The sequence below is a fragment of the Thermobia domestica genome, chromosome 10, assembly GCF_964235325.1.
Source record: "Thermobia domestica chromosome 10, izTheDome1.hap1.1, whole genome shotgun sequence".
In the NCBI taxonomy this organism is placed as follows: Eukaryota; Metazoa; Arthropoda; class Insecta; order Zygentoma; family Lepismatidae; genus Thermobia; species Thermobia domestica.
The window spans coordinates 12699941-12721527 of NC_137463.1; the positions used below are offsets into that span (position 1 = coordinate 12699941).

The 21587-nt window shown below is 35.5% G+C and overlaps 1 protein-coding gene across 2 annotated transcripts in view; it reads right to left on the bottom strand.

Moving 5' to 3' along the window:
* Positions 1-21587, bottom strand: part of LOC145662296 (lipopolysaccharide-induced tumor necrosis factor-alpha factor homolog) — a 60353-nt gene that overhangs the window by 18725 nt on the left and 20041 nt on the right. Inside the window, exon 1 of one of the 2 annotated variants that reach the window (XM_081727716.1) lies at positions 8778-8928. The exons of the other annotated variant lie outside the window; for it this stretch is intronic. Coding sequence (XP_081583842.1) covers positions 8778-8783 — 6 coding nt within the window. The 5' untranslated portion in view covers positions 8784-8928. Of the gene's footprint in view, positions 1-8777; positions 8929-21587 lie in introns of those variants that run through there. 2 annotated transcript variants of the gene reach the window in all.

The window sequence follows — 21587 nt, forward strand, 5'->3', positions numbered from 1 at the left end:
TAAACACATCTCATTTTAACGAAATTCGAACTTTCAGTATAAGAAATAAAATTTTCGTTTTTGAAAAGTCTCTTTTGCCTCTATTTAATTTTAGGGCTATTATTTTAAGGTGTTCTTTTTATCAAAACTCTATATAGGGCTATTTACTCTGTCCGTGTGTCCGTCAGAGAGACAAAAAGAAGTATGACTATTTGTGCAAGACAAAAAAAAAAAGTATGTCCGTGGCAGAGAAAAAATCTGTGACTATCCTTGCAGGAGACAAAAAATGTGTGACTATTCGTTCAGAAGATAAAATTGTATGTCTGTCTGCCCAGGAAACAAAAAAATGTGTGACTACCCATAAGGAGATAAAAAAAAATGTGGGACTATTTGTACAGGAGATAACACATGTGTCTGTTTATGCAGAAGACAAAAAAAAAAAAAAAAATGTGACTATCACTGCAGGAGACAAAAATGTGACTATCTGTGCAGGAGATAAAAAATATGACTATCCGTGCAGGAGATTAAAAATATGATATCCGTGCAGGAGATTAAAAATATGACTATCCGTGCTGAAGATAAAAAATATGACTATCCGTACAGGAGATAAAAAATATGACTATCCGTGCATTAGACAAAAAATCTCACTTGATTGATTACCATCGATTTTGCCCAGATGTAGGAGGTCTTGGTGATGGAGGTGGTATATAAACGGAAGTAATAGAAATGAACCATTTCCAGTTTCACGTTAACACTTTCGTCTTTGGTGCAAGTAGTCCCGGGATTGATTCCCGGTGGGGTCACTCGGTCGAAAAAGAATTTTAGAAAACTTGCAAGCCAGTTATCTTGAATGGGGTTTACCTGGGTTTTCCTCAATACCACCAGCAAATGCCCGGATGGTACATAACATACACGTACCAGGACGCTTCCTTCCTTCCCCAATGCTTTCTTCCTTCCCTCTCCTCGGATAAGAGTGATTGCCGACAGATGTCATCCCACATGCATGACAGGCTAAGATGGCTATAAATGCCGAAAGACAAGAAATACAATTTCTAATCCTAATCCCAAAACTTGAGTGTTATTTGATAGGATTTGATTTCCGGTCGAAATTTATGTGGTTCGAATTGGTTTGGACATTAAAGTATTGTAGCTCGTGTATTGTAGCGTTTCTTTCCGTGCAGAAAAGATGGCGTCGTCGTCGTCTAAGCAAAGAAAACTAACGAAACCGTAAATCATAAGATATTAAAACACATAGACACACACATGTATAGCTACATACAAAATGGCCTTCTCCTGTAACCGACAAAGCCTACAAGATCAATAAAGGTGCGGTATCTATTTATGTCCCTCATGCCTTATCTTATCAAACAATTCCCATGTGAAAATAAATAAAGGTACGTCAACACACACTTTGGCTGTCTGCTTAATATAGGAACTGATGATGTGACATATGATCACTAAGAACTCAGGTTGTTACCAATAGAAATGTCTGGATTCTCGTCAAAGAGTATTTTTATATTCATTAGACTCATTTATTTGCGCAAAATAAGCAAAACAGGTAATAATGTCACATGTACAGCGCGTGAAGGAGTTTGGTTTGTTTAGCGTGATATCAACACTGAAACCGGAAGTGGTAGTAATTTCTACCACCTCCGGTTTTAGTAGAGATATTAAGAGTCGAGATGTAATATATTCCTGGGACAACTGATTGCAGGACGTTGCTTCTCGCTATCTATTTTAGTTTGTTCTCTATAGCGATCATCGTTAAAACCGGAAATGATTTAATTTTTCCATTTCCAGTTTGACTAGAAGGATAAGCGAGAAGATGGTACCTATTCCTAGATTGATTTCAAAAAACATCTTCTCGCTATCTCTTATCTTTTTTGCTCTATTAATATCGAAACCGGAAGTTGTATTTTTATCACTTCCAGTTTTAACAAACTGTTAAAAATGGAGATTTAATGTATTCTTGGGACGCTTAATCGATTGCTGGAAATAGCTTCTCGCTTTCTACTACTAGTGTTCACCATGAGATGAGACGAGACAAAAAAAATCGAATGTGATAACGAGACGAGACAAAACTCTTTCAGTAGAATCAATATACTTTTCGAGACGAGAAAGCATTTTCACTACGCTTTTTGGAGACAAAATAGACCCAAATCTATTCTCGTAGGTAATACTTATCAAGTAACGTGTTGTTGTATAATGATCAACGTTAAAAACAAAAAAATGGTTTATTTTTACCACTTCCGGTTTGAATAACACCTCCACCAAAGGACTCGATTCCTAACTTTCGACGTTCAACATCCCGGCTAAAATTGATAGTGATGCATCAAGTACTTCAAGAGTTTTTTTTTTCAGTTTCCACCACGAATGGATACACACTTTTGTCTCCTGAATGGACGGACACATTTTTTTGTCTCCCGAACGGACGGACACATATTTTTGTTTCCCGAACCGACAGATACGTATTATTATTATTATTATTATTATTATTATTATTATTATTATTATTATTATTATTATTATTATTGTTTGTTTCCCGAATAGACAGACAGACATACATGAACAGATAGTGTAAATGTAGTGTAAACCAAACTCCTTATAAATGTAGGCGTATATGTAAATGCGTTCATTAAAATATTTTAATGCATAATTGAGCTGAGCGAAGCGAAGCTCTTATACTCGGGTTAGCCGTTTGGTTGTCCGCGAACTCCTCCTAGACCGTTTGGCCGATCTCAACCAAACTTAGCACGCTGATAGAGTATGTCGTGCTGAGTGACAACATAGGTCGAAATCAAAAATCCGATGTACCATCGAGGAATAATGACCGAAAAACGCTTCCTCCTAGACCGTTTGGCCGATCTCAACCAAACTTAGCACGCTGATAGAGTATGTCGTGCTGAGTGACAACATAGGTCGAAATCAAAAATCCGATGTACCATCGAGGAATAATGACCGAAAAACGCTTCCTTCTAGACCGCTTGGCCGATCTCAACCAAACTTAGCACGCTGATAGAGTATGTCGTGCTGAGTGACAACATAGGTCGAAATCAAAAATCCGATGTACCATCGAGGAATAATGACCGAAAAACGCTTCCTTCTAGACCGCTTGGCCGATCTCAACCAAACTTAGCACGCTGATAGAGTATGTCGTGCTGAGTGACAACATAGGTCGAAATCAAAAATCCGATGTACCATCGAGGAATAATCACCGAAAAACGCTTGCATAGACATGGGGAAAAAGTTTTCACGCGATTTTTTTGTCAACAATTAAAAATGGCATTTATTATTGCATAATGGCCAGGAATGATTACGTAGTTTAAGCTCGCTCAGCTCATTTCATTGCAATCGGGTACATCCATTGCATTCCTAGTATAGTGGTCGCATTATAAGATGACAGAAAAGATTTTAAGTCATTTAGTATATGAAGCTGTTCTTTCGCATGCGATGGAAGTATTAGTATCTTACAGTCAGTAGCAGTGGGGGCGAATGGACGTTAAAAGTGAGGGGCAAGACATGATCTGAATATTGGTATATCAATATTAATTTTCCTGGTTGTTTCTAACACTTTGTTTCACGAAAGGTTGTATAATTAATAGGATACTATCTTTTTCTGTTAAAATAACCGTATATCTATTTCATATTTTATTAAGTAAATTGATAAGAGCAAGGCAAGTAAGGATAATATTAATCATAGTAATGAATAATGAGGCTTGTTTTGTAGAAGTTATATTGAAACTGGGGATTTATGAACAACTTATATTTTTAATTCCACACATGCTATTATATGTATGTTATTATTCTTAGAAAATGAAAGACAGTAAAAACTACAAGCATGTTACGACATTTAAAGAAATACGCAATTACAATATTAATTGCTTTGAATTGCAATTAAAACGCAATTCCTGTAGCTTTCTTAAGTCCACGGGAAGACATATATAACTAATACGTACTCAAGCAACGGCAAATATTATATAGCACTACTTTTTTCTATGAACCAGTAATACATACAAAAAACTTTACATTTCCAAATTAAACTATAGATATTAAAGGGACATTTAAAAAAAGTGGGAGGGCAACTGCTCCCCCTGGTCCCTCCTAATCGCCGCCCTTGGTCAGTAGCTAATTGTCAACAAAAGTGTTTACTATTATCATACACAGGGGTGTAGACACGGGAAGAGGGGAAACAAATCTGATCCTCCCTGAAAGATATTCTGGCACCTAAAAATGAGGCTCGTCCGTTACGTGTTCATTAAATTTGTTTACTACTTACAGCAAATAAAGAATGTTCCTTATGAAAAGTAAAATAAAAGTATTAGTTAAAAAAAATGTCAATAAGTTAAAATAAGTACAAGAACTGAAATGAATCAATGACTTTTGTTACTCCCATTTCCTACTCTTGCGAAGAATCGATACTGTGCGGTCTGCGTTCAGGCACAACTGCACGCCAGACAAAAATTATCGCAAAATATGCCCCTAACCCACTTCGCATTCCAGCTGCTTTACTTCCTGCTGAATATGCTACAAACCAAGCTTAACAGTGTCGAGAACCTATGCTATATATTGCTATATTATACAGGGTATATATATATATATATATATATATATATATATATATATATATATATATATATATATATATATATATATATATATATATATATATATATATATATATATACAAATGAAAGTGACTGTTTGTGACTTAATAACTCTTGAACCGCCCGATCGATCTCGATGAAATTCTCAACATGGATGAGGTTCGAGCCTAGTCTGCGATGATTTTTATCATTTCAGTTTGACGGTATGGTACAACGTAGGGTATAATGTAAATACCATTCGCTTAGGGTGACCAGACGTATTGATTTTCGCAGTACGGTACTGATTTTTAAGGAACTGTTCGGCGTGTTGCTAAGACGTCTATAAAATCAAGAAATGTCCTGCAAAATGTTTTGAGTTAACTTATTTGCAATATTTTAATATTTCATTCTTTATTCACATTTTGAATCACAGACACTTTTCCTGAATAATGAACTGCTGTGTTTTTTTTAACACTCCTCAAAAAGTTAGGGAAGGACAATCAACGAACCATAGTTTTGCAATACATTGTTTTTTACTGAGAAGGTCTTGTTGAGATCTCGGTAGTATAGGAAAGGTTTCTTTTTCAACTTACAACAGTGATGCTAACCAAGTTAGAAGTCATGGGTTGCCTAGATGCAAGAAGTTTCCTCCCATGGCCTAAATTTTCCCTCATTCCTTAAAATAATGCCACGCTTCGAAAATTGATAAAAAAAAAACTAGTCTTTACCCCAACATGAAGTTTCACGGTACGTTCCAAGGGCACCCATGTTGTGGTTTCCAAGGGAAAGGGGGCAAGTATAAGCTACATTTCAAATATAGTTTCAAATTTTGATGTAACTATTCTAAGAATTCTATTGGGTTTTCGATATTCCGAAGTACAATTTCCTCTAGAGGGGGAGAGCGCCCCACCTTCCCCCTCCTGATGGGCGCCCTGGGTACGTTCATAAAAATAAACCATTTTGTCATTCATTAAAGCATTGGAGTTGTGTTGAATTCCTTCAATACTTTTTGTTCAGTACTTTTCTTATTCACAAAAATGAACGATTAACTTAACGTTAAATGAAATAAGGACATGCGTACTGCCGACGCAATAAATTATCATATACTATTTTGTCTCCTACGTTTTGCTTGTCAGAATCTGATCACCCTACATTCGCTTCGCTTTATAAATTATTTTATTACATGCTATTTTTGTGTTTAAATTATTACCTTAAATAACAACAGTAATTATAAAATTTAGTGACGTGTAAAAGGATGAATCTTAAATGTCTTAATGCCAAAAAAATCAGTTCGTTTAGCTTCATCTATGACTTCTGAAGCCATAAGTCTTCTGAGGGGAGCCCTATGTATCAATGCCAATTGCGTTGTAAGAGATCTAGAAGGGAAACTTGTTGATATGCCCTATTTCAGTTGACAACAAACCGAGGTGTTTTAACGAATATTTTAGATTAGAAAAAAAAAACCGGGAATTTCCCTTATTGAACTGAGATTCCCGTCACAGTGTGTATGTGTGTGTAATAGTGTTGCTCACGAGATGAGAGTCTAGACAAGAAAAAAAAAATGGATTTTCAAATTGGATACGAAATGGGAATTTTTTCAAGTTTCGTGGGCAACACTAGTACACCCAAATCTTTGTTCTCAGTTTTAGTGTAACATGATTCATGGCATTAAAAAAAAAAAAAAAAAAAAAAAAAAACTATAAATTGATAAAATGATTGTGTGAACACAATGAAGAACATTTCTAATCATTTAAAGATACACAAGTCATTCAACAATGTACTCCAATAATAAATAATGTAAAGTACCCAAAATCCTCACATGTATTTTCTATATTTATTTTGTTTATTGTAAAACAAGGAAGCGATATTCACACTGTTTAGGAAAATAAAAACACATAACGTAGGCTCCACACCACAGTTATAGGAAGTTTTCCTATACGGAAATAACAAAGTAAGGCATTTCATAAGGAGACCTGAGCTAAGCTCTACGCTACAACCAGGAAGCATCTGAATCCCGGAAAGGGGTTGGTGCTGGTTTAGTATGGAGACTGGACTTGGGAGTTGGAATTAAGATCGCATAGTAAAAGACATCGATTGGAGATTATCAAAGCTAAACTACCTGTGAGTATTACATCTATTTACGATGTTGGATAGTCATAATGGTTAAGTTTCTGTGCCATTACGATTTAGTAGATTTTTATAGTTAAAAAACCATTTCGAGTCCTAATAGCTTGTGGTGCGATGTCGAAATTATATAAAAGAAATTGATTATTTCTCTTCTTATCTTAAGAAGATTAGTAAAATTAATCCTTGAGTTGGCTAAATACATGGTGTTGCAAATTTCAGATGAGGTACGCTCTGCCCCCAAGCACAAAAAAGTTTCTAAGATACTAAGTCATTCGGGTTTGAAATTTGTAGCACACGTTAATATGATTTAAATGTTGTTACATCATATCCTAGGTCGATCTCACGCCACGCGGAAGGGTTTTAATAACTTCTATATGAAATTATTTTTTTAAAATCAGAATATAAATTTTGTGCATAATTTTACAAAAGAAACTTTAAAAAATTGGATTTTTTAAAATTTGATTTTTAGTTTAGCGTCCTTTTCAGCAGTGAGGTTATATGAGACGTGGACCTAAAGCTTAACGTGAGATCCGAACCACACATGACCTTCCACTGGGAACGTAACCAAGGTCTCCAACGCCTAAGATACGCACGATAACCGCTTAGTCACGAGGAGCTCTAGAAAAAACGAGACAAAATGAAAAGGAATTCTTGGAGACAAGGCGAATCATTTATATCGTTATTACACCCTGCTCTTTTAATCTAGAGAACGTATCGATTGGATTTCAGGTTTCGTTTGTTACGTATATATACTACTAGAAACCAATTATAAAACAGATTATCCTCACCTCCATTATTGAGATATTTATGCCCAGACCAGTGACGGAAAACCAGTTCTGTTCCCTCCCCTCCCCATAAAACTAAAACAAACCCTATGTAAAAAAATAAAAATAAAGTGGTGATTAGAAAATATTTCCTCCAGGGGAGGGTGCTTTTAATACACGGGGGGTGTAAAGTAGTAATTCAAATGTAATCAACTTCAACCGCGATGGGAGATTTAGCACCACGGGAAATTCCTAGCTACCGACACATTTTTACCGGGCCACCCTCTGATATTATCATTGGTGAAAATGAAACATCTTTCAGTTTTCCGTCCAACGTTTATGCAGTGTAGGCTAAATGATGAGGAATGAATGAAATAGTGGAATAAATAAAGTGGGAGGAAACGGAAGAAGCCAGAGTAAACCCCCACACACATTGTTTATCCATCACAAAGTTCACTTAGTGAAAGCAGGTATCGAACCAGGAACTGAACGAACCAGAAGTGAATGCTCTATCACTAAGCCATCGTGTAGTCTGCGAAGCTATCTTGCCTCCACTGATTTGATTTGATTTGAAGTTTAACGTCTCATTCAGCAGCGAGGCTATATGAGACGGGGCCTACTGATTAACGTGGAATCGAACCACATGAGTTCCTGCCTGGCTTCCGTTGATGAAGAGAAAGAGTCAAAGTGTAAACAAACAAAACAAGAAAGGAATAGACTGTCATAAGACGGGTGCTGAGCCGGGAAGACTGTTGGGTTTTAAAAAGTTAAAAAAAAAAAAAATGAAATCTTTAAGTTTTGCATCCCACGGTTATGCCCGTTAGACTAAAGGAGACGGTGAGCATGAAAGATGAGTGAAAAAGGTGGGAGAAAACGGGAGAACCCCGAGAAAACCCAGGCGCACGGTATTTGTCCACCACAAAGTCCACACGGCGCGAGCTGGGAGCGAACCAGGGACCTCAAGCACCGGAGGTGAACGCTCTACCACTGAGCCACCTCTCCCCCTAGTAAAAAAGAAGTACAAAAAATGTATTGTTCACATCACAAAGAAAAGTTGAAGCATCGTAAATGTAATACTTTTACAGAAGATTACACACACCTATATATATATATATCAAACAGATTTTACACTGTATATAGCAGTACTTTTCCTTGATCAAAACTTACCTTGATTAAACGCGTTACACATTTTTAAAAAAATCACCAAATGGGAATTTGTGGTTCAATTGTCTATGAAGGGGTTAAGTGAATTTTGGCCCTTAATATTAGCAACAAAAACATGTAATAACTTCTACTATATAAAATATAAAAATACTAATATTACCTCCATTATGGAAAATTCAAAAGAAATGTCCAACACTTGCTAAAGGAGGAACTAACCGTTGAAGGCACAGAGTAGATGTCGCAAGGTAACACAGGTATTTGTGTACTGCGCGTGACAGCCAATAGCTGTTTGTTTTGACGATGTTGTGTGAGCGGAGAGTTAATAAAGTGTCGGAGGCTTAGGGAGAGAATCAACAGAATTTTGAAATTTATCTCGCTGCTTGCGTCAACTCCCACAAAGACGTTCGTTTATGTTCTTGTTATCAATTGACATTATATCAGGGATTTCCGGGAAAGAAATTGCAGATACGCACATTGCAGTGTTGATGATAGCACTGCAACAGAGTAGTTAGGAAAAATCAGGCCCGTATTTAAGTGCTATTCTGTGCTCGAGCATAGAGGAGAAGAATTTAGGGGGTGGCAAATTTTGTATTTTGTATTATTTTTTTTTTAATATTCACAATAAAGTAATGTTTAAAACAAGCAACCCACAGAGTCCCGCACAAGCGCGAGAAAATATGTTAATGTGTTTAATTCACTCTAATTACAGTAGTTGCTAAATAGCTGGCTTATCTGATTACTTTAAAAATCATCCTCTCCCAGCCCCACCTCAAGGGATGAGGATGAAGTTGAACATCATGAAAACTGATACCGTTAAACTCAACGACCTTGAAAACTATGAATTCAACACTAATATCTGTCGTTTTCGATTACTTTTAAAATATAGCCCCTCTCTGGGGCGTGGAGTATGACCTTGAAGTTGAATTGGATTACAATTGTCACTATTCATCTCAGCAACACCAAAATCTATAAATTCAACTCTAATATTCGTCGTTTTCGGGAGAAGGGGGGCAATTTTTTTGCGCGAACGGCAAATTATTTAGAGCACAGGGGCGCACAATATATAAATACAGGTCTGGCAAAACTACATTTATTTATTTTCATTATTTTACTTTGAATGATGCATATATATATATATATATATATATATATATATATATATATATATATATATATATATATATATAGATAGATAGATAGATAGATAGATAGATATAGTATGGTGTTAAATTCATTGTACAAAAGCAGAGGAGTGATTCCAATAAACATAGGGCGAAAACCGCGACGTTTACGTGTTATAGGCTGCCGAAAACATGAAAAAATGAATTTTAAAGGTTCATATCTCCAAAACTATGGGACCTACTGTAGTCGGATCAATACTTCACTTAGGAACTAGTATGTGCTCTATCCAAAAATACGTTTTAGAATCCTAAGGTACTCATGCAACATTTTTTACGGAGGTACTGTAGTTGGAGAGTACTTTATATCATAGGCCCGTAGTCAAACTCCCTCTATAAAAATTCTTGTGAAAGCACCTCAGAATTCTCAAACACGCATTTTTGGATAGGGCACATACTAGTTCGTAAGTGAAGTCTTGACCCGACTACGGTAGGTCCCATAGTTTTGGAGCTATGAACCTTTACAATTCATTTTTTCATGTTTTCGGCAGCCTATAACACGTAAACATCGCGGTTTTCGCCCTGTTTATTGGAACTTTTTTGTTTGTTTTACTCTCAGGAACCACTCCTCTGCTTTTGTACAAAGAATTTAGCGCGATACTGTATATATATATATATATATATATATATATATATATATATATATACATGTACGGATAAGGTGGCCATAGCGTCCCGTTTAAGCGGAATAGTCCCATTTGAGGAACACAACATTTTTGTCCCAATTTTTAAAATGAGCATTCTGGCACTTTCTTTTTACAAAAGAAAAATACTAATTATATTTTATTGTAATATAGTTAGTACGGCTTTTAGGCAGCAACGTATCGACACCGTATTCCTATATTATTTTATTAAGGTTAGTGTAAAGGGACAAGTTTTGCCAATAGATGTCACTACAGTCTTCGTATCTCTCTCATGTATTTTTTACCTTTCAGGAAAATTTACAATCTCTCTTACAAATTTCAGCCTAGAGACTTCAAATTTTTGGAGAAGGAACTTCATAACCTATCGAAGACAACAATCCGTGTCAATATTTTTATTTAGAATTTTCTCCATTGTTGAAACAGTTATATTGTTAAAGGTTTGAATATCCATTTCACAATCAAGCCATTTCAACAATGAAGGAAATTCTAAATAAACAACGGCACGGAATGTTGCCTTGAATAGGTTATGAAGTTTCTTCTCTAAAAATTTGAAATCTCTAGGTTGAAATTTGTAAGAGAAATCGTATATTTTCGTGAAAGATAAAAAATACATGAGAGATACGAAGACTGTAGTGACATCTATCGGCAAAGCTTGTCCCTTTAAACCAATCTTAAATTAATAAAACCTTTTTTCTTAAAAATATATTGTTTTACTCTCAAAGCAGGTAAATTCTTCACAAAATGAAAGTTAGTCGTAATTACAATTGCTCACGAGACGAGATGAAACGAGACAAAAATTTCATTTCGAAAAAGAAATGAAATGGAATCTTTCAATTTAACGTCCCACGACTATGTCTTTCAGGCTAAAGGACACAATGATTAAGACAAGTGAATGATGGAAACATTGGTGGGATGTAAATGAGGGAGGAATCGGGAGCACCGGGAGAAAACTCACGGACACGATGTTGCCTACCAGAAATTTACTTGGCCGGAGATCGAACCAGAGACCCCAACACACCAGAGGTACGCACTGTATAACTGTACCCTAATAATAATACTGTATAACTGCACCCTAATAATAATAATAATAATAATAATAATAATAATAATAATAATAATAATAATAATAATAATAATAATAATAATAATAATAATAATAATAATGGTAAACCACTAAAGAGGAAATTGAAACTTATGCCTAGCTTCAAATTTAGCTGAATAGATTCAACAGACGTATAGTATAGCAATGAGAAACGACGGAACGGACACATAACAATGAAACGGAAGAGCGTGCAACCGGAACTATAAAACGTTATCAGTAAGGAACGAAGGAATGCTATTCCAAACACGAGAATGAGCTCCAAATTCCATCACCACGTCCTTTGGTTAACACAACAAATGAGATAAAACTGGCAAACAGAAAGTCATCAAGGACAAACAGCAAAACTTATCAGATCTTAACGGGATGACCTCGTTGACATTTGAGAGGACAAAAGTAGGCCCAGATCAAAGTAGACCAAGCTTACAATGGTTTCATTTTTATACTAGATAGGATATTACGAAAATTCCTTTCGTTCCGGTAAAGGCTCAAATAAGATGGAAGTAACACAGAGGCTGCACCATCCGAGACAACACTAAATAGCAATGTCACGTGTATACAAGGTGAAGGAGTTTGGTTATTGAAAGTAACTGAAGGCTATGAAACCAACTGACGTTGAGATACAGTTGGGTTGCACTCTACAAAGGGGAGCATATAGCTATATACAGGATCCATAATTTATAATGTCCAACCGTGATAACGGAGAAATCAAAAGAAGGAGAAAAGCGAAACTTTGCACCAAGCTACTCATAAGGAGGGGGACATCTTTGCATGTATTAAACAGAAACACCCAACAAAGCAGGGTTGCCAACCCAATATAAAGTTTTGTTTTTTCGAATGACTCTATGTCAGATAACACACATTTCAGATCAAAATGTCAAACGAAAACTTAACATTCCACATTTATTATTCAGTGTTGCAAACTAAGGATGTTATAGTATCATAAATATCCAACGGTTGGAAGCCTCTATCACACATACAGCACAACGGAAATGAACAGGATAATGCACATCGAAAGTACATTAGCGATGGATACCATGATCACAGTATGACTTGTTTTGAATGAATAGGAAATAGAAGTTAGAAGGGCTTGAAAATTTATTATTTTTTTTCGAAAGATTTTATTTCGAAAACATGCTTAGATAAGTATCATATACAGTAAGTTGTACGGTTTGCATTTGAAAAAAAAAGAAAGAAAGAAAGAAAGAAAGAAAAGAAAAGAAAAAAAACGCCGTTTACAGCACTTCGATATCTCAAACCGTTCCAGAGATATGATAAACATTGATAGACTGTCAAACTAATACAAACTCATGATTAGTTCATTTTAGCACTGGGCACGGCACGAGACGAGACTTAATGACTCTCAATATATTCGGATCCAAAATTACATGAAACATGTACATACAATTAAACGTGGGATGTAAACCACATCAGGCCCTACCGGGAATCGAACACGGGTCTTATTACTTGGTAGCAATAATTCTGCGAAGTACAACATTAAAACATTAGTTAATGATTTTTATAATTACTTAGATTACGCTTAAATAAGAAACAATAGGCTGCGTCCTTCGTGAAAGAATATGTGTACTAAACAAAAGGCTATTTCTTAAGTATTCATGATTACGTCACATTTTATTCTCTTGTAAGATATTCCCTGACACAGAAATCAGAGGAAACGCCCACTTGTACTGAACGGCAAGGAAACACCTTCTCGCTAATTCCTTTATTATTATCAGAGTTATTATTCAGCATGTATTTACGTATATACATTGTTCCTTTCGCAACGCGGTTAAGTAATGAATTAAGCGGACGAGGTACGTACAAGACATTCTTAGAAACAAAGTATCCAAAGACAAGAAATGAACCATATGATTCGTAAATGAATGAAATGTAATGTAATTTCTAACTGTACGTCCAGTGATGGATCTAGAACAGGGCTGTCCAAATGGCGGCCCGCGGGCCGCATGCGGCCCGCCAAACCATTTCCTGCGGCCCACAAAGCTTTCATGATTTACGATTGTTATAACTGATAATATTTTAATTTTATTCATTCATTCATTTAATGTTTCCACTCTTCTTTCGGAATAAGGCATCCATTTAGCGCTTCTATACAACAAAAAGGAGCAGGCATCCAAGACAACACTGGAGTCAGTAATGTAACCGTTGCTGAAAGGGACGATTACTTCAATGAACGAATTTATATTTGATCTAGCTTTTTAAATCAGACCCTTTCTTCCTCGAACTTTGCCTAGAAGCCATAGCGCGCAAGAAATACACCACTTCTTGTGATAAACACAATTTAGCATACTTTCCAAGCTGCAATCGTCTGACATTAGATTTTGAAAAGGAAGCGTTTAATTTTTCTGAGTTCTGTAGAAACATCGAGAGTAGGCCTATCATGAATGGATTTAATGCGAGATTCTCAGATTTTGACAAATTAAAAAAACGGCATAGCATTATTTACTAATCCATTGACAATAAACATCGAAGAACAAGCTCCAAACTTACAGCTCGAATTTTGTGACTTTCAGTCTGACCCATTCTTTCAGACAAGAACAAAGAAAGGAGTAGATTTTTCAGACTACTTTCTAACAAACGTTTCCCTAGCTTTTGTGTGTTGTGTTGGAAAATAGTGTCACTGTTTGGTAGTACTTATCTGTGCGAAAGTGCATTTTCCACCATGAAAATTGCAAAGAATTGCTCCAGAAGCTGCCTTGGAGATTCTTCTCTCTTACATCTGCGGGTTACATCTTTTACAAGAGGAATGGATGTAGATACCCCAGCCCTTGTAAACGCTGCTAGTCACCCTCATTAGTCACATTGAATAGGAATGTTAAATTTCAAATATATTTTTTATATTTTTCTTTTGTAGTGTAATAATAATAATAATAATAATAATAATAATTATTATTATTATTATTATTATTATTATTATTATTATTATTATTATTATTATTATTATTACTAGCTGCGGCCCTCCACCTTACTAGTAAAGACAGTTATGGCCCTCAGGCTTATTATAATTGGACACCACTGATCTAGAAGGTAAACCGGAGCAGTCAGAACCCAAACTATCCTAGGTACCGTAAGACTTTGCATTTAAGGGGTAACTTAGCACAAAATATAAAAAGAGTTGCAACGTCCTCTGTCGGTGAAACCATGTACTGTAAGCAGGAAGTTTCAACTGCCACCGTAAGATAGAACATCTAACTGTATTTTGGCTATAATGTTGGTGGTTAACATCAGTTCTAATTACCCTGAGAGTTTGTTGTTTCTAGAGCTATGAAAAGCAGTCATTGTAAAAACTGACAAAATTTGAAAGATATCACGTACAAGAATTTCTGCCAAAGTTAAGCCAGTTTCGTAGAATACTACTGTGTATAATGGGACTTTGATGCAATAGTTGAAATTGAAGTGTGAAACGTTTTAGTCACAATAAAATAAAATTGAGAGAAGGCGGTTTCAGCCTAATCGGGGTTACTTTGCACCGGTCCAAAGTAACCAGTGGCGGATCCAGGGGGGGCAATCGCCCCCCCCCCCCCAGAAGAGGAAACTTTCTTATTTTATAAATATAAATAAAACCCATCTCAGAGTTTGGAGCTCTTAAAACTAGCTCTAAGTAGCAGTATTAGAACCCACCGCCCCCCCCCCCAGAAGTCCGTCCTGGATTCGCCCCTGAAAGTAACCCCTTAAATAAGAAATTATTACTGTTGGTACAGTCACGAAAGAAAGACCTATTAGAGTAGCGATTGTGGCAAGTTATTAAATTATAACTATTCTAAATATAACAATAAAAAGATTCAGATTAATTCATTTGTTCCCGAGTTATTAGCAAAACAAATCTGTCAAAGGTCAGATACTTTCTTTTCTGTGTGTACCTCCTGACTTCTAATTTTAGGTAAATTTCCTATTAGGTAGACACCGGAATGGATTTCTTGTTGGAAAATAACTTCGAACAGTGGCGGATTCAGAGAAATAGTTTGAGAGGGTCTTCACTCAGAAAGGCTTCGTTTTCTTTAGAAATCACTCGACTTTTAGGGGAGCTTGAAGTTTATACGAATAGGAATGACTAACATTAGATTCAAATAAATAAATAAAATAAATCATGCAATTTAGGTGGGCTTCAACCTGAAAGCCTCAAACCCCATAAATCTTCCACTAGTTACAGTTAGGATGATATTCTTGGACATAAAGAGCACCCAAGGTAAATCAGTTCAGAGGGATTTTTTTTTCTGTTCCTGAGTTGCCATTTTTGTGGAACGTATGCTAAACTGCCAGAATGTGGTTCATGTGCCGGTACCAATATATATATATATATATATATATATATATATATATATATATATATATATATATATATATATATATATATTTACAAATATCGATAATTCATACTAAGTACTGATACCGGTACCATTATTCTAATTTGTAGACTGCAATCTATATGTGTAGACCGTATGCAGTTTTGTGTAGAAAGTAAAATATATAAATACTTAAGGGAAAACATTGCACAGAAACATTATGTCCGTATGTTGAACATACTTTTTTGTATGTTGTACGAAGTAACCCCACCGACGGAGATACTTTGCACCAAAGTTAATATTTCAATAACTGTGGTCATACTGAATGTTTAGTAATGCACTTGCACGAATGTTTTCCTTATATATCTAGCTATTATGTTCAAAATACAGTATTCTAAATCATTACGTTTGTAAGTTATATGCGATTTTTTAAAATTCCTTTAATCCGGTGCAAAGTAACCCCCTATTACGGTATATTATGAGTTTACTATAAACTTCCAAAAATATATAAATAATAGCTTAACATATCTTTGTCACCCAAAGACTGGGGGGCCTAGGCCCCTCTGGCCCCCGGGCAAGATCCGCCACTGTGTACGTTCGACAGTTATGCCTTATTAGCTAAAGAAGACAGATACTTAATGAAGCTAAATTATTACGAGATAAGTGAAGAAATGAGAATGCGGGAGGAAACGGGAGAGTCTCGAGAAAATCCACGGACATGGTGTTGTCCACCACTAATTACGCGTGTCTAGGATCTATCAAGAAATCCTTCGCGCTAGAGCAGTGTGTTCTAGCACTGAGCTATCGTAATCCCTGTTTTTTTTTTTTTAATTTTGCACCCTTGCCCAAATAAAAAATGCGGGTGCCACCATGTGATCTTGAAATGTACATCTGGCTAATGCCTAATGTCGTGGTTTGCAAACATTGCCAAATGCCTTTAAGAATAAAAAAACTTATTTTAAATGCGGCTTTCCATATTACTATAGGGGAACCAGCAAGAGAAGATCTCTGACAGCTCACAGGGGGCATTGCCACTACTCAGGTGTCAGGGCATTTTCGGTACAACTGTAATGGTAGTATTCTTGATCTAAAACACAGTGACTGTGGATGGGTAACGTTAGCACCAAGATAAGGGTTGAATTTTTGCTTTGCACGTGGTAAGAAACTTCAGGGACTATTTCACGATGGTTCGTCTATAGGTACGCTGACACGAAGGGATTTATTTTGTAATCTATTCAAAAATGTGAGAGAAAAATAAGCGGAGGGAGGGGAGTACTAAGGGCGCCGATTTGTCTGTAACTTTGGGGGGCCCATTCAGAAATGTGTTTGGTTGCAGAAGGCATATATGAGGATTTTAAGACAAATTGAATTCAAATTATGCCAAATATTGTATATTCATAAAAACAATGCTGGGGGCCCGAGGCTCCCGGCCCTCAAAATCGGTGCCCTTGGGGAGTACTATTTTTTTCTGAAGTTTAAGGTCCCAAAATTATGCACCTAGGCTAGGGGAGACGATGATGATGAGAAGGATGATAACGGTGAAATGAAGAAAGTAAGAATAAACAAGAGAGCCTCGAAAAAACTCATCCACAACAGTGTCCACTATTCACAAAGCCCAGTTGGCAGGAGGTGGGATCGAATCAGGGACCCCACACCTAACAGTGGTATTGAGAATAAGATTTTGCGCTTTGAAAACTGGAACCGATTTTCGTTTTCAAATTACCAAAATGGTGCCGAAACCCAAAATCACTGGTGATTTTCGTCCTCTCTCGATTACAAAAAACACTTTTAAGCAAATAAGGGTGTTCGAACTTAGAGGAACGGTATTCCATTTCTTTAATATTACCATTTCTCAAGTTTTGAAAACATTCTCTATATAATCAGTACTCGAAACGAGAAATGCCAAGCACTAGCACTGGTAGCATATATATTTTGCATATGAATTTTCAACTGTACCGTCGAATTAAAAACCTTACATCTACTAGACTTGCCAGTTGTCCACTTTGACCAGAACAGTCCCGGTTTTGAGGAGACGTCCCGGCGTCCCGACTGGTTTTGTGTTTAATCCCGTTCAGACTGAGAAGTTCAGTTTCTAGTCGCAAAGTTAATTTGACAACTTCTACCGGTTTTCATAAAAAAAAAAAAAAAAAGTTTAATGGAAGAGTCAACATTCAGAAGACTAATGCTCTGCAAAATGAACTTTGCAATGACTTGCAGTGATTTTTTTGATAAAATAAAGAACATTAAATGCTTTTTAAGAAAGGTTCATTCAAACGAAAAGTATAAGCCTAAATAATGTGCAGTAATTCTTCCTTTCCTCTTTGTCCCCTCCTAGTTAGTTGTTAAATTTTGACTTTGAAAGAAGAACAACTAAAAGTTGTTCTTCTTTTTTATATATGCATATATGGAGTATGTATATATAGCATATATTGTTATGTATGGAGTATCGGATTTTATGGTTCAGACTTGGACATTACGGAAGTTAGAAAAAGAAACACTAAGAGAGTTTCGAAATGTGGTGTTGAAGGAAAATGGAGAAGATAAAATGGACAGAAACAGTAACAAACGAAGTCCTTTTAAAAGGGGTAGGAGAGAAGAGGACGCTTCTGGCCATCATCCTTCGTAGAAAAGCCAATTGGATTGGACACATCTTGGGAAGAAATTGCCTTCTTCATACCGTCATAGAAAAAAAGATGGAAGGAAAGCGAGGAATAGGAAGAAGAAGAACAGTTGATCAATAATTTGAAAGATACAAGAAAATATTGGGAGTTAAAAGAGGAAGCTGAAGAGTGAAAGAAACATTTCCAAGCCCAACTGAAAATTAAGAAGAAAAGAAAGAAGAAAAATAGAACCCATTAGTCCCAGGACCTGCCAAAAGGCAGAATAGTTAATAATAATAATAATAATAATAATAATAATAATAATAATAATAATAATAATAATAATAATAATAATAATAATACGAGTTTGAGATAAATTGAACTGCTTCAGAAACACCAAATTTGATTTACTGGACAACAAATTTTAAAATTAAAATATCTCAGATTGATTCTGCATTATTATTATTATTATTATTATTATTATTATTATTATTATTATTATTATTATTATTATTATTATTATTATTATTATTATTATTATAGTTTGATACTACCAATAAAAATATGAAGTGTAAATTTGCTTGAATTCTGAGTTGTGTATAAGAATAAATCTTATATTATAATTTTGAAAAACGTGTACTATAAATTTTCATTGTGCATGTGTCTTGTTAAGTTGAGAGTTTATCACGAAAATTTTTGATAACATATTGGCATTAAAAATGTCCCGATTTGGAGTTTCAGACATCTAGCAAGTCTACATCTACAATTTCACTATGAATTGGTTCACTCAGATGACGTAAACTTGAAGTGATACTATCTAAATTTATACGACAGTGTTTTGCAGAACATTACTACCGTATGCCCATTTGGTATTACAAATTAAACATATTAAAACACACGAGTGTGCTATTTCTGTTTATTATTCCCACTTCATTTCATTGTTTACGTTCACATTAATCTTAAATTACGTTTGCACAGTGAAGAAAGAAAAGCAAAAAATCGAATTGGGAGTTCTGAAAATGAAAATCGGAAATCGATTTTGAAAAACGAAACCGAAAGCCGAATATCAATTTTCAAAACCGGCTTCAAAAACCGGAAACTAAGTTTGGGTACCGAAAATCGGTTTTGTAAACCAAAAACTGGTTTGTTTTAAAAAATTTCAACCTTTTCAAACTGATTTTTGGTTTCTCGAAAAATCGATTTGGAACCACTAGTTTGCATTTAAATTGATGGTGAAATAGCATTTCGCACCGCGAAGAAAATATTTTTGTAAAGAAAGTAAAAACGGTGGCATTTGAATACGAATCGCCTAGTACCAGACACATAGGCCTACATTACTCCTACTAAACGCCAAACAATGATGTTACTTTTCTGTTAAACACTTTTCTTGATATGTGCTGTGCGATGTTGCCATATCGTCATGTATCTTTAACCGGGACATACCGCCGAAAGAAAACCTCTGAGATTAAAGGTCATATTATGTTTTAATCTTCTCTTTACCTCTACCATCACGTTCCGCTAAGCATAAACGAGAGTTTTAGACCACTCTCTATATATAGATACTGTATTAAAATGGAACACCTCTAAACTAATGATAAACCATCGATAAATGACGAAAATGTAAAACATTTCATCGAATGTTTCGGAGCCTTTCTATATAAATAAATGCAATAAACACTTCCAAACAGGAAATAACTTAACTGCTTGAGATACATACCTGCCTCGCAGCTTTTTTATGACTGCTTTTGCTTTCTGAACGAAGCAATTACTCCCGCATCTTTTATTTCATTGGCCTTCACGCTGTTAACAACACTTACGTCATCTCCGACTAACAATGTCACTGTTTTTGTTTAGTTTATCCTAGTTTTTTTTTTCTTGTACCTTTTTACGAGTGTACGAAAGAAGAAAAGAAAGAATGACTGCCAATGCGAGAGGGAAGTAACATCGTTACAAGATATTACTACAGCTAAGAGAAGGATGATTCATAAATATGGCCGGCCCTAGGCAATTTAGCGCCCCATGCAATGGCATCACTTCCAGCCCCTTTTCTCGAGAAAGAACAAATCTTAAAAGTCAGGATTTTAAGTATGCAACCCCAACATAAACAACGAAGGGGAGGGAAACTGTACTCGCATTCAGAAAAACCTAAATACCACAAATACAATTTCGCTGTCTGTTTTTCTTTTCTTTAAATAATAATCTATTATGCTAGTGAAAGATAAGGCCAACACACCTGTACAAGAAAGATGGTGATCCTTTTTATAGAATGCAATATCGAGCTTCAATCTCAATATATCAGTTTGCAGTTCCAGTGCAACTAGCTCTTTTATCCTTATTTCTTGATTTTCCTTCTGTTAAAAAATTAAGAAAACAGAAACTTGTTTCCACATTCAATGATAAGGAACTTGTTTGTGAAAAAGACAAGACTAGTTTTCATATCAAACCTGTGATAAGTAACTAAATAGAACGGGTTTTCGGTACTGTTCGAGAATTGAGTTTTTGTATTTGACAACAATCAAGCAATTCATGCTGGCATTTGTTTGGCTATTTGCTTTAGCACTGTCCATGTGACCTTAAAATAATGCAACCCAAACATGTTTTTACGAATGTAGTATTCAAATAGAAGTTCAGCTTACTAAATTTAACTACCATCATCATGAAGTCTATTTCCAAAAAGAAATATTTATTTTAAATAATATAGTTAACACAGAATTTGCCGATGCGCAAAACTTGTCGCACAGTGCAAATGCACACGTTGCATAGCTATATGGCAAAGCCGGCCCTGTTCATGCAGCATCTAAAAGCTGGCTATAAGAATTAGTACATTAGCGAGAGATTTATTTCTTTACCTTGTAGTGATAAAATTTGAACTTTTACTGATACGACTTCCCTCAACACCCACCATTGGGAACGTGACTTAACCCTTGTGTACTACCATGGGGTATTTTGGGACTCCAGAGATGTTTATCATGATATATCTTTTAAACAAGTGAGATTACACTTCAGTTTTTTCTTGTATTCTATCTCGAATGTATACTAAACATGCCTACTAAAAATTTCAGTTGTCCGTTTGATGGTTCTGCGGAAAGAATATAATTTAAATTGGGGTTCTAGAATTTCCCATGGTAATTCCCGTCTAACAATTTCT